At 39.6% G+C, this 14,628-nt stretch overlaps 2 protein-coding genes across 2 annotated transcripts; both read right to left on the bottom strand.

Moving 5' to 3' along the window:
- Window positions 1-1,939: 1,939 nt before the first annotated feature.
- On the bottom strand, window positions 1,940-2,948 carry LOC103555883 (olfactory receptor 1J4-like). Its single transcript, XM_070595234.1, has one exon. It carries the CDS (start codon window positions 2,876-2,878, stop codon window positions 1,940-1,942), a length of 939 nt encoding a protein of 312 aa, XP_070451335.1. The 5' UTR covers window positions 2,879-2,948.
- A 7,988-nt stretch (window positions 2,949-10,936) lies between these two features.
- On the bottom strand, window positions 10,937-12,774 carry LOC139079540 (olfactory receptor 1J4-like). The gene has a single exon (XM_070594664.1). It carries the CDS (start codon window positions 12,739-12,741, stop codon window positions 11,800-11,802), a length of 942 nt encoding a protein of 313 aa, XP_070450765.1. The 5' UTR covers window positions 12,742-12,774; the 3' UTR covers window positions 10,937-11,799.
- Window positions 12,775-14,628: the final 1,854 nt, after the last annotated feature.

The raw sequence follows: 14,628 nt of genomic DNA, 5'->3' as shown, positions 1-14,628 counted from the left end.
AAGACCATATAGCCTAGGTGTGCAGTAGGCTATACCATCTAGGTTTGTGTAAGTACACTTTGTGATGTTTGCACAAAGAAAAAATCACTCAGTGATGCATTTCTCAGATTGTATCCCCACTGTTAAGCAATGCACAACTGTAATAGTAGGTTTTCAATAAATGATAGCTATTATTATTATTAGTGTTCATTCTTTATCTCTGCTCAGACTCAAAAAGTCAAAAAATTATTTCTCTGAGATTCATTCTGTCTATAAATATTTACCAGATACTTACTGTTTATTGGGAGCTGTTAAAGTGCCGGAGATATAGCAATGAACAACACAAAGTCCCTGCTTTTGTGACAATTTCATTCTGGATTATTAATTTGGGAGTCATACAACATTGTGGGTCATCTGTCTTATTTATAGCACTAAGTAAAAGTTAAGACAAAGTAAATAAAGGATGGAGGTTACATACTAGGAGATGCAGAATAGGTCAAGAGTTCCTCATCAGAAGATTGGAATTCAATGTTTACATTTCCAGGCTGGTTACCCCATTTCCCATGGTTTGCCAAGATATCACCAGGAAGAATGTTAGTGCTCCTTGTGTTGTCTCTTGCCCCTGCCGGTCAGAAATGTCTAATGCCAGCATCGTTTTTGTGACTAGAAAGTGTGAACACTGCAACTCTCTTTCCTTATTCACCTTCAGAAGTAAAAGGGGCACCAGCAGTTTAAATTACTCACAGAGACAGAAAAAAATATGTTTAAAGGCATATACATTTTCTTATGCTTCCAGGAACTTTAGAAATATGAAAAAACAAGTTGTTCTTGAAAACTAAGGACCATACAATTTTGATTTCTTACACCCCTCTCTACTCCAGTTAGTGTCTCAGACTCAACCTATGTTAAAATGTTTCATGATTCCTGCATTTGTTCAATGATTAATTCTTGAGTATCTTTCTTAGAATCAACCTATCCCAGGTTTCAATAGTTCATGAGTGCAAACATGAATCATTTTGAGCAGCATGCCACATCTTAGTACTTCAGGGTTCCATTTGTTTGATGACCCAGAACAGGATTTCTAGTTTTCTGTCTAGTTCTCTTTTCCAGATATTCTCTCTAGGAATCCTTTAACAGGGTGAGGAGAGTGTTGTCATATAATCAGAGCAGGAGCTGGTTGCAAGCCTGGATTCCTCTGTTCTCATCTCCTTAATATACAAATCTCCTTTCACTCTATTGACATCTACTGTTCTATAGACTTATGAACTGCTAACAGACTCCTCTGAGCCACTGACTCTTGCTTGCTTCTGTCCTTTGAAATGGCAAGAAAATATGCTCTATGTCTCATGATATTTCAGGAGAAGTTCCCCTGGCAGAATTCTCAGGCCCCTGATGATGCAGTTCATGAACACGAGGAAGGCTGAGATGTGAAATTATTGGATTCAGTCTCACATCATGCCTGTAATCCATGTCCCCTCTGATTTTCTGAAACTGCTGCTTAAACTGCCCAGTCAGCCAATTTCCATAGCGTAATTATCCCCAATGTGACTGATTTCAATCTACCAACAGTGTGTCGTTGAATGTGGAATGGGGAAGAAATGGATACAATCAGCTTGAATCCAGTGCAAGCCAGCTTCAGTACACCACTACATAAAGAATCAGTCCACCAGGAGCAGATTGTGACGTTAAATCTGTGTGTTCTCAATAATATAGTATAAAAAGTAATAAGCAAAAACTGACATATCTGAAAGGAGAAAAAGACAAACCCACAATTTAATTAGGAATAAAGAATATTTAACAATCCAAGTAGCAAACTTGACCTAGTTGACATATTAAGAACACTATAGATGATAGAAGAACAGATATTCTTTTAAATTTATATAGAGTTGTCAAACATACAGTAATTTTAGGATATACATCTCACTGTACTCATCATTGTAATAAAAGAATTTAGTGATTGTCACTTAAAGAAATTAGCCCTAGTGACAAACATTCCTAGAGCCTGTTTTATATCTCTGTTCCTCAGGCTATAGTTGAAGGGGTTCAGCATGGGGGTAACTACTATATACATCACCGAAGCAATCATGTCTTTGTCATTGGAATCCTTTGATGAGGAGAAAAAGTAAGCAACTGCAATGGTCCCATAGTATAAAGACACCACAATGAGATGGGAGCCACAGGTAGAAAAGGCTTTAAAGAGTCTCTTTGTGGAGGGGATCTTCAGGACGGTGGTCCCTATATGGATATATGAACCCAGGATACTAATCAAAGGCAAGGTGACAACCATTGCTCCCTCAATGAACATGACCAGCTCATTGAGGGAGATATCTGAGCAGCTCATCTTCAGGAGTGCAGTGAGGTCACAGAAAAAGTGGGGAATGCTATTGTCAGCACAGAAGGACAGTTGGACCAAAAGGAGGGTGTGCAACAGGGCATGTGCACAACTAAGGAACCAGGACCACACTACTAATGAGATAAGCAGCTCCTGCCTCATGACATTTGTGTAGTGGAGTGGCTGACAGATGGCCACATACCTGTCATATGCCATCACTGCAAGAAGGAAATTGTCAATACAACCAAACAAAGTCAAAAAATAAAACTGAGAAATGCACCCCAAATAGGGGATGGTTTGTTGCCGAGACTGCATGTTCATGAGCATCTTTGGAACTGTGACAGATGAAAGGGAAATGTCAGAGAAGGCCAAGTGGCTGAGGAAGAAGTACATGGGAGTGTGGAGGCGAGAGTCCAGCCTGATGAGCAGGATGATGAGCAGATTCCCCAGCACTGTGGTCAGGTACATGCATAGAAATAAGGCAAAGAACAGGCCCTGCTGCTCTGGTTGTATGGGGAGCCCCAGGAGGAGGAACTCAGACACACAGCTCTGGTTCTCAGGCCTCATAGTTCTCTTCTATATGCTGGCGATGAAGAAAGTTTGGGAATCTCAGGAACCTAGAAAAGATGATCAGGACCATCACATTTCATACTGCAATTCTCTGGGGAAAAATTAATTTTTAACTACACTCATTAATTTCTCACACATGTGGGTGCATACATCTTCCCTCTATCCCAGTACGGCTCCACTAAAACACCACACCCAAAGGCAGCGAACAAGTTCTCATCTCACAGAAGCAAGAGGGTATTCACTGCTTCACCGAACTATTATTTATTGAACATTGAGACTGAATGAGGACCTCTACTGACAACTGAGAATGTGGCAGTGAACAAAAAGGCAAGGTTCCTGCCCTCCGTAAGTGTAGATCTTGATGAGCATAGAGGGATAATTCACCACACCGAGACAGAGCCAAATCGTAATAATTCACTGTGGCAGAAATAGTAAATGAGTCTCAGCAAACTGGTATCGCTTGTTTCTGCCTTCGAATAATGTGAGACTCCACTGCTGAGGTGGTATTGTTGGAGCATTGTCACACTGTGTACCTGCCTGAGTCCCAGTGACCTACTGCTGCAAACTCATTTTCACTCTAGAAGTGAGTTTCAATTTAAAGCTGCTTGATGCCAGAATAGCTGCCAAACCAGAATAGTCCACAAAATATCTTCCATAAGAAGGACGAACATTTTGTTAAACATTTGTGTAGTAGGCTAAGGACTTTGCTTACATTTCCTAACAAAATCCACACATAAACTGTACATTCTCAGATTTCAAATGATCTTTTCAGCTGCACTAAGAATGAATGTTCTTGCACCTATTTTAGGTTATAGGAATTAGAAACATAAATTATATAAATTTCATGTATGTATATATATAAAGTATATGCATTATCATTTTCTGTAGGTTGAAAATTATAATATATTTGCTACTTCATGCTGTTCCATATAATATGTCTGTGTTATCAGAGACCATGCTCGTAACCGCTACACACGGAAACTTCCCCCCTATTGGTTAGGTGCACCGGACGCTATTTGTTCCTTTAATACTGCAAAGAAACCAAAGTAGGTAAAAAGTTTCCTAGTTTCCTGCCTAGGTGGTTCCCTTCACTTATATTAACCTATTTTCCAATTGCCAAAAGACTCTCACATTCATTATCATTTATTCAAACAATAAATATTTATTGAAGACCTGTAAGTTTCATGCGACAAGTGTAATTACTTCCAATTTTTATATTGAAAACTGAAGTCATGGTGTTAAGTGATCTCCCCAAGTTCTTGCCATCTTTTGGTGGGGGTTCTTCACTCTAACTTCACACAGCCTGATGCCTAAAGTCTTTTTTGGGACAGGGCTAAACTAAGGGAAGAGTTAAAAAACTCTGCGTTACTCAGTCACATTCAGGTATATGAAAATCATAGCAGATCCATTTCAGAAACAGTGAGTTGCTTGGAGCTTTGTTTATCTCAGTCAATGATGTTTCAGAGGAAGATACTGAAGGAAAGATTTGGGTCATGGGGGAAAATCAGAAGCCCCAAACATGCATGCAAATCAGACACACACACAGACATACACACACACAAACACCCTCTGCTGATTTGAGGATTCCAGTCACCTGTGACTAGTTCCCATCCTAAGGGAAGGATAGGCAGTATGTATGTAGATCAGTCATAAACATTGAATATATACATACAAGTGATAAGTAACATGCAATGTGAGACATACACAATACACAGTGATGTACCATTTACCCACAAACGCACTCAGAATGCACAAAACATATCTGACACATGACACACCTGACAAACACTCAACTCATCACAATACACACACGTCACCAAAAACACAGAAGGCCATATACAATGCAAAAATCTAACAAGAAACACACACCAAAAACATACATGCACACCCAGCCACCCATTCACCATATCCAGCAGCGTGCACCTTCCCATTACTGAGAAGGGTGCTTTAGCACCTTATGGCACACATCCTTCCCTGAGGAATGTAATCGGCATGGGGCAGTCAAGCCTATTCAGTCACAGGCACAGTCATTAAACCACCACCAACAAACCATGCACTTGGTAACACACACATGTTAACATTCACACAGACAAAAGCAAACAGTACACATTCCTTCTCCCACACAGGAGTGCACCACCCACAAACACAGCTCACACATACACTATCACGCTGCTGAGCAGAGGTTTGAGCCCTCTTACACTTCAGTTCCTTGGTGAGGTCAGACTTCTCCTCCAGCAGCAGAGACAAGGATCTCACTCCCAATGCTGAGCTCTCATCCTCTCAGCTGTGATGCAAATATTTAAGATCACAGGCATGAATCAGGCATCCCTATTCACACATTAGGAATCTGATAACTTGGTCTACATGCACTAAAACAGAGCCCAGACTGGGTCTAACTCAGGAAAAGAATCAGGCTGTGAGTCAGATACATAGTACAAGCATATGCATGCAACTATCAAATAACAGAAACACAAGCACATGCACACACACATGCACCTATGAACACAAAGGCACACAAAGCCACTAGGACACAGATTGACTCATTACCAAATGCAGATTTCCAGTTAGCTCTGACCTGTGTTCATCCTTGGTGAGTTCAGACACCTTCTGCTCCAGAGTGTTACCCAAAGCCTAAGCATCTCTTCAGGAGACGTGGTATCCACATGAAAAGAAGAAATATCCGTGGCCTAAGCACTTCTGCAGAATTTCAGGTTCTGTAATGATCTCTGGAGCAATGATCAAATAGATAACATTTTAAGTACCAGCAAGAGGACAGAAACAAAGTCTCTAAGCTTCTCTGTCAGGGAGGAGCCACCATATCCAAATTGGCCAATTTCTTGTTGCCCTTTGTGGAGCTACGTGTCCCGGAGGCAGAGGAGGCTGGAGACCCAGGGAACGGTGTCTGTGATGCCAGCAATGCCCTGGACTCCTTTCTTCTTGGTAATGGTACCAACTGGGACAAAGGATTTTTTCAAAAAGATTGTGATAATGGCTTGTTTACAAAGGTGTTTACAAGTTTAAGGGAAACTACTAAGGGATGGTGAGGCACTCCAGGGTAGCAGCAGTAGGAAAAATGTGCAAGGGGGGGAGAGGTTATGACCATCTGATGAGACATCTAGGGGTAGGAGAGGAACCTTAGACAATTACTGTGGACAGACGCTGTGAACCCATGGTCCAGCAGGGAGGAAAATAGAGAATAAATGCTCCAATGTCTCTCTCCTTCTGCGTTTTGATCTCTAGCTTGTGTTTCCATTGGCCAAATCCAAAGGGCTGAGAAGCCTGGTCAATACCATCCAGAAAGGTCAGAATCCTGAGACAAAATGGATTGGAGCAGCCTGGAGAATAGACAGAGGAGTAAATGGAGACTTTCTGGCACACGCTGATAGACAATATTTTCTAGTTACACATTTGTGTGCTAATTTGTGGATAGCAAATATGTTGATACATTTTGTTCTGCAGACTTGCTTCTTTCCTTGGTGTAAAATGGTCTGTACAGTTTCACCACAGAGACTGTAAACTCTTAAAGAGCCGGGATCACATTTTATAGAATTACCTTCTTACACCTTCCCCTTGGTTCCACAGTTCATATTTGATATCTGGCAGGGGCTATAAGGAGAATATTTTGGAATATCGTAATTGTCTGCCTGGATACCAACTTTAAATTTAGAGATAGACCTGTAAGACATTCTATTTTTTCTTAGTGAATAATTATGGACAATATTTTTTTTTTTGACTTTTTATTTTGAAGTCACTTCAGACATAGAACGGTAATGATTACACAAAAATTTCTCATATACTTTTCACCTAGGTTGCCCAAAAATTAATATTTAATCACATTTGCTTTATTACTATATAGGTGTGCACTCAATTTTTCCTATTACAAGCAATTTTTTATCCCCTCAGGAAGATTTGCCCTGAACTAACAGCCGCTGCCAATCTTCCTCTTTTTTTTTTGCTTGAGGAAGATTAGCCCTGAGCGAACATCTGTGCCAATCCTCCTCTATTTTTCTGTATGTGGAACACTTCCACAGTATGGCTGATCAGTGGAATAGGTCCACACTGGGTATCTGAGCCCATCAACTAGGGCCACTGAAATAGAGCTCACAGAACTTTAACCACTCTGCCACGGGCCCGGGCCCCAACTGCCAGCAATTTTAATCTTGGTCAATTGATTAAGGTGGTGTCTATCAGATTTTCTTACTACAAAGTTACCATTTTTATCTTTCAAATTAATAAATATAATGGGTAGATATGATAAAATTTCAACCATTATGTATGTCATACTTCATAAGAATCAAGTGATACTTGCTTGAAACAATTATTGTAATTGTGGTGGCCAAATGGTGATATTTCTCATTCCTTCAATCATTCTACATGTATTAGTTCTCTGTAAGAGAGAAGTGTTATTTCTCTATCATGTATGTTTTTTACTAATTTATTATAGCATTATAGAGTCATATATTCTCATTTAGTTTCTGAGTCATAATCCATTATGGTTATTGCTCTTATTTTTTTCTTTTATTTTTGCTGAGGAACATTTGCCCTAAGCTAACATCTGTTGCCAATCTTCCTCCTTTTGCTTAAGAATTATTTGCCCTGAACTAACATCTGTGCCAGTCTTCCTCTGTTTTGTATGTCAGTTGCCACCACAGGATGGCTGCTGAAAAGTAGTGTAGGTCTGCACCTGGGAACTGAACCAAGGCTGCTGAAGTGGAGCTCGCCGAACTTCACTACTAGGCCACAGGACAGCCCCTTGTTTTTATTTTTTTAATAATTCTATTGAGATCATTGGTCTGTTACAATGTGTAAATTCAAGGTGTACATTACTATATTTCAGCTTCTGGATAGGCTGCACCATGTTCACCACCAACAGTCTAATTTCCATCCATCGCCATACAAATGTGTCCCTTTACCCATTTTGCCCTCACCCCACTCCCTTCCCTCTGATAACATCCAATCTGTTCTCCCTCTCTATGTGTTTGTTGGTTTGTTGTTATTCTTTTTGAAGCTGAAATTATTCCATATTTGCCAGGGGCAGCCCCTTTGAGCTGACTCCTGTGTCCCCAGGATTCATTGACTGATTCCTTACTTTCAGGCTCAACAAAACTTTCCCAGATCTTCTTTGTATTTCTGGTCATGGAAACATCCATCTTTCTAAGTAACTTGGGTTCCTTTTAGAGAAGAATTGTACTTAAAGAGAAAATATGTTAGGTATGTTTATTGCTTACAAGCTTTCCTATATATATGTATAAAAGAAACACAGGAAGTATAAACAAGGAACTAATAAGCTAACAGAAATGGTTACTTATAGGAGTGGGTTGGGAATAGGGTAAAAAGAATGGTGGATGATAAAAGTGTAAATATTGATATTTCATTCATAAATTTCAAACTATTTTTTAATTTTTAAATTTTTTTAATTGCAGTATCACTAGGGATTAGCTATGGCTTACAATAGGCACTTGGTAATTGTTGAATAAATTCTTTTGTTCATTCACTCAATCACTTAACAAATAATGATGAAGGATCTCACAAAAGTAAGACACTGATATATGCCCTCACGATGTAGCAGTGAATAATATAAACAGAAATCCCTCTCATGGAACATGTATCCAAGGGGGGATTGCAGAAAAAAAAATTCAAACGAAATAGTAGGTAAATAGTTAAAAATGCTGAGGTGTAATAAATATCAGGAATGGGAATAGGAAGAATCAAGGAGAAGTTCAAAAACACTACCCAATGTTACAGGGTTGTTTCTCTAAAGAAGCCAAGGCATGCTTCCAATCAAGTGGCTCCAAGAAATATAAACTAGTATACACCACTACACACCTATTTGAATGGCTAAAAATGAAAGCAGTGCTGCTATCAAGTGTTGTTGAAGCTATGAAGAAACTGGAACACTCATACACTGCTGATGGGAATGTAAAATGGTGCTACTACTCTGAAAAACAGTTTTACAATTTCCTTGAAAGTTAAATATATACCTAGAATATGACTTCTTATTTGCCCAAAGAAAAAGAATGTATATTTCTATGCAGAGACTGACGCAAGAATGTTTATAACAGCTTTATTTAATAAGCCAAAACTGGAAACAACCCAAATATCCATCAACTGGTGAATGGACAAAAATGCCTTGGCATATCTATACAATGAAACACTACTCGGCAATGAAAAGAATGAACTGTTGCTATATATTACAACATAGGTGAATCTCAAAGCACTTATGCTAACTGAAAAAATGCAACAATAAAAGAATACATACTGTATCACTCCATTTAGACAAACTCCTAGAAGATGAAGATGAATCTATGTGACAGAAAACAGATCAGTGATCCCTCTGGGGACAGAGGGGAGGAGCAAAGAGGGAGCAGGAGGGTAGGCATGGAGAAACTTCAACATCTTGATGGTTTGTGGTAATATTTCATAGGTATATACATATGTCAAAACTATTCAACTACTGTATATTTATATACATGAAGTTTACTTTATGTTACTTATACCTCAGAAAACATGAAGGGTATTTTTTGTTGTTGTTTCTTTTTCTGTTTTATTCGGTGAGGAAGCTTAGCCCTGAGCTAACATCTTTCCTAACAGCGAATCTTCCTCTATTTTATATGTGGGATGCCCGCCACAGCATGGCTTGATAAGCGTTGTGTAGATCTGCGTCCAGGATCTGAACCCATGAACCCCAGTCTGCTGATGCACAGCATGCAAACTTAATCACTATGCCACTGGGCCAGCCCTAGAGTTCTTTTGTGTTTTTTTAAAAAAGAAACAATAACAAAAATAAATATGATCATGTTATTCTTTTATTGAATACTGTCCAATGGGTTCCCAAATCACCCAAACTCATAGCCAAAAACTCTACTATGATAGTTAATTTTACATGTAAACTTGGTTAGGCTATATTACCCAGATATCTGGTCAAACACTATTCTAGATGTTTATATGGAGGTCTTTTTCGGATGGGATTAGCATTGCAATCAGCAGACCTTGACTAAAGCAGATGGCCCTCCATAGTGTGGGTGGGCCTCATCCAATCAGTGGAGGGCCTTAGGAAAAAGACTGACCTCCCAACAATAAGAGAAATTTCTGTCAGTGTACTTCCTTTGGCTCAAATTACAACTTTTCCTGCATTTCCAGCCTGCCAGCCTAACCTGCAGATTTGGTACTTGACAGCCTTCACAATTGTATTAGCCAATTCCTTAAAATAAATCTCTCTCTCCTTCTACAAACAGACACACACATACACATAAACATGCACACACACTCTATTGGTTCTATTTCTCTGGAGAACCTTGACTGATACATCTACTATGACCTTAAGTGTCCTAAAAACTTGGTCCCCTGATATTTCTAAACTTATCACCTTCCATCCCTATCCCACTCAGCCCTGTTCAGCTACAGAGGACACTTAATGTTCCTGGAATAAGTCAGGTACCATCTCACCTCAGAGTATTTCCAGTTGTTTAACTTCATGCCTGGAATGCTTTTTCCCAGACAGCCCCATGCCTTGCTTACCTGTCCTCTCTAACATCTTCGGATGTTACCTTCCCAATGAGCTGTACCTGGACCACACAATGTTAAATTAACCCACCTGGCACTCTTTCTCCTCCTTTTTATGCTTCCTTTATTCATAGCAGTTTTTACTTACAATCAAAACTTAGATTTTATTTCGGACACAGAAACCCATCTTTTGTAGAGATTGTGTTACAGGAAAGAGACAATAACAATAAATTAAACAAGTTAAACACTGCTATGGAAAAAAAGGAGCATGATGAGAGGGGTCAGGAGTGCTGGGGTGTAAACTCTGCATGCAGTCTGATTTGTGGGGTTTTTTTTAACTCATCTTCTCAGAAGTTAGAAAATTGTCTGGCATATAGTACTCATGCAGTAAATATTTCTGTGTGCATGAATTAGGAATTCATGGTTTTAGCTTTTCCCTATTAGAAATGGGATCTCTCAGTTTGGGAAGAAGACAGCACTAGTTTTCCCAGACTAAAATTAATCAAACAGATTTAAGCTGTTCTCACCACAAAAATTCAACTTTGTGGGAAAAATTACAGATTTCGTAGAGTGGGGAAATTTGGTAATTGCATTAACTCCACTCTATACTCTTATTACATTTCTGCTACAGGCAAAATCAAATTAAGGTTTTTGGGCTTTAGCACACCAGCAAAAGTACTTTATTAACTAGCTACTGCATCAAGAAAGTAAGGATTCTAGACTTTACTAAAACTAAACATTAGAAACTTTACTTGACATTCGTAACTTTGGAAAACAATAGAGAAGAAAGAGGAAATAAGGAGCTGATTTATATCTCATTTACTTCAACAGAATGACAGTGTGAGTGATAATTAAAAGCTGTAGTACCTATTTCTGAGGGATTTTTTTCTTTTACCTATCAAAACAATGTTCCGCAAAAGTTAAACTGGCTCTGTTTGAGGGTCCAAATGTTCATTTCATTATAGATAAAGTGAGCTACCAAAGACATTTGAGAATTCTGACCATCTACCACCTGGGAGTCAGAAACTCAGGGTGTGAGAAGGTACGGCTTAGTCCAAAACACAATCATGTTTCACACCTCTGAACTTAACCTAAAGCAAAACTGGTTTTATCTTTATAAAGGAAGCAGAAAACGATAGCATAATGTTTAGCATTTTAGCGAGGAGGTTGGTGTGTTTTGTTATATTAGCAAATATGAAAGTATATTTATACTGGCAAATATAAAAGAGTAGTGCAACCTACTCAGAATGATTAATCACACACCACACTAACAAGGAGATGGTCCTTTGAAGACTACAAAGATGAATGTGTGTTGTGGGTAATGCCTTATTTAGGGTTATGGAAGAATAAACGCACCACAGACGTGACTCTCTGACAAGGTCAGTGGGTGAAATAAGAACATGGTAAGGTGATTCTCACTTGACTAAAAGGATATTCTTTCTGAAAAGAATCTCCAGAGCCAATATCATGTCTTTGTTCCTTAGGCTATAGATGAAGGGGTTCAACAAGGGGGTCACCACTGTATACATCAGTGAGGCAATCATGTCTGTGTCATTGGAGTTGTTTGATGAGGAGGAAAAGTACAGTGCCATAATTGTTCCATAGAATAGAGACACCACAGAGAGATGGGAGCCACAGGTGGACAAGGCTTTCCAAATCCCTTTGGTAGAGGGGACCCTCAGGATAGAAGCCCCAATGCAGCCATAAGAGACCAGGATGCCACTGAATGGAAAAATTATAATTGCACCCCCTGCAGTGAATATGACTAGTTCATTGAGAGAGGTATTTGAGCAGGACAGCTTGAGTAGAATGGAGAGGCTACAGAAAAAGTGGGGAAGGACATTGTCAGCACAGAAGGACACCTGGCCCAGGAGGAGTGTGTGCAAGAGGGCACTGCCACAGGAGAGAATCCAAGAGACAGCCACCAGCAGCAGACAGAGCCCCTCCCTCATGATGATGGTATAGTGGAGAGGGTGGCAGATGGCCACGTACCTGTCATATGCCATCACTGCAAGAAGGAGATTATCTACACAACCAAAAAGTTGATAAAAATACGTCTGTGACATACACCCTGGGTATGAGATGGAGAGTTGCTGAGTCTGCATGTTCATCAGCATCTTTGGGACGGTGACAGATGAGAAGGAGACATCAGTGAAGGCCAAGTGGCTGAGGAAGAAGTACATGGGGGTGTGGAGGCGAGAGTCCAGTCTGATGAGTAGGATGATGAACAGGTTTCCCAGCACTGTAGTCAGGTACACACCCAGGAACAGGGCAAAGATCACACTCTGCTGCTCTGGCCGGATGGGGAGCCCCAGGAGGAGGAACTGGGACGCACTGCTCTGGTTCTCCCTCCTCATGCTGCTTTTCACCCTTCTGGGAATGAAGAGAAATGGGAAATGTCAGGAACTTAGAAACACTGAGCATAGCAATTACCATATGGTTGTGTACTTTCTCCAGTGTACAAAAAAATCACATTGCACTCTTTTCACCTTCAATAGAAATCAGGAAAGATTCATTCTTTTTTTTTACACTCATGGAAACACTATGATAGGCACTAGGGAAGGAGTAGTAAATAAGACACAGTCTCTTCCTTTGGCAAGCCCACTTCCTCTTGAGCAACTTTATAGAGTATTGATTAAGAGCATGGCTCTGTAGCCAGACTGCTCATGTTCTTGTGTCTGATTCTTGCTTACCCCAATTGTTGCTCTCTCGCCTCTCTCTTTCTCTTTCTTTCTTTTTCTGTCGCACACACACACATCACCTACAGCACTATTGGGAGTATTAAAGAAATGTACCATGTACTCAACACTAAACTCACTTCACATCATAGAATGACTATTTTTTTTTTTAGATTTTTTTTTAAAAGATTTTATTTTTTCCTTTTTCTCCCCAAAGCCCCCCGGTACATAGTTGTGTATTCTTCGTTGTGGGTTCTTCTAGTTGTGGCATGTGGGACGCTGCCTCAGCGTGGTCTGATGAGCAGTGCCATGTCCGCGCCCAGGATTCGAACTAACGAAACACTGGGCCGCCTGCAGCGCAGCACGCGAACTTAACCACTCGGCCACGGGGCCAGCCCCCATAGAATGACTATTATAAAAAAGAAGGAAATAAAGTAACAAGTGTTGGTAAGACCGTGGAAAATTTGGAACTGCTGTGCATTTCTGGTAGATATGTAAAATGATTCAGCCACTGTGGAAAACATTGTGGCGGTACCTCAAAAAATTAAACGTAGAGTTACCATATGATCCAGCAATTCCACATCTGAGGATTTATCCAAAAGAATTAATTGAAGGGTCTCAAACATATATCTGTACACCTGTTATTCACAATAGCCAAAAGATAGAAGCAACTTGTGTCCATTGACGAATGGATAAACAAAATGTGATATATGTGTACAATGGAATATTATAAGCCTTAAAAAGGAAGGAAATCCTGTGCATACTGCAACATGGATGAACCTTGAAGACATTATGCTAAGTAAAATAGACCAGTCACAAAAGTATAAATACTGTATGATTCCAATTATATGAGATTCCTAGAATAGTTAAAATCACAGAGACAAAAGGTAGAACTGTGGTTTCCAACAGCTATAGAGAAGGAAAACGAGGAGTTATTGCTCAATGTGTACAGTTTCAGTTTGGAAAGATAAAAAACTTCCGGAGGGTCATGGTGGTGAAGGTTGTACAAGACAGGAAGGTACTTAATGCCATGGAACTGTACACTTGAAAACCATTGAAATGGTAAATTTTATGTTACATATATTGTAACCACAATAAAAAATTTTTATTTAGAAAATATATCAAAAAAGTTATTAAATGAATGACTAAAAATAGCAGTCAGAAAGAGAGTGACGAAAAATTTCAAAAAATAACCTCATTTTGGCAGAAGGAGTGACCAAGATCACACATCAAGAATTAAAGATAACGAAGGTATGCGGAAGCCATCCAGCAAGATCAAATACTTTCTTGAAAAAGTATGTTTACTTCTGTGGTCTCTCTCTCACAGCAGAGAAAGATTAAGGACCCAGACGATGTCCCCAGAAGCTTAGTACATCCACAGCACTTGAAACATGGCATTTTTAATACAGTTGCCAATAAATAACTTACTTCATATCTTCCACTATCTCTCTCTTCCCTGTCATCTCCCATGCTTCAAAATGGCTGAGTTGTGAGCATACATACAAAGTGACTGACATGAGAATCTGCCCAATGATGTGGCCAGAGAACTGATATATTACAGATTCT

Source organism: Equus przewalskii, chromosome 26 (genome assembly GCF_037783145.1).
Source record: "Equus przewalskii isolate Varuska chromosome 26, EquPr2, whole genome shotgun sequence".
NCBI classification, from domain to species: domain Eukaryota; kingdom Metazoa; phylum Chordata; class Mammalia; order Perissodactyla; family Equidae; genus Equus; species Equus przewalskii.
This window is presented reverse-complemented; position numbering and strand designations above follow the sequence as displayed.

Bases quoted from the DNA above. Each gene is read 5' to 3' on its own strand.
- LOC139079540 (XM_070594664.1), bottom strand. From the start codon at position 12,741: ATGAGGAGGGAGAACCAGAGCAGTGCGTCCCAGTTCCTCCTCCTGGGG.
- LOC103555883 (XM_070595234.1), bottom strand. From the start codon at position 2,878: ATGAGGCCTGAGAACCAGAGCTGTGTGTCTGAGTTCCTCCTCCTGGGG.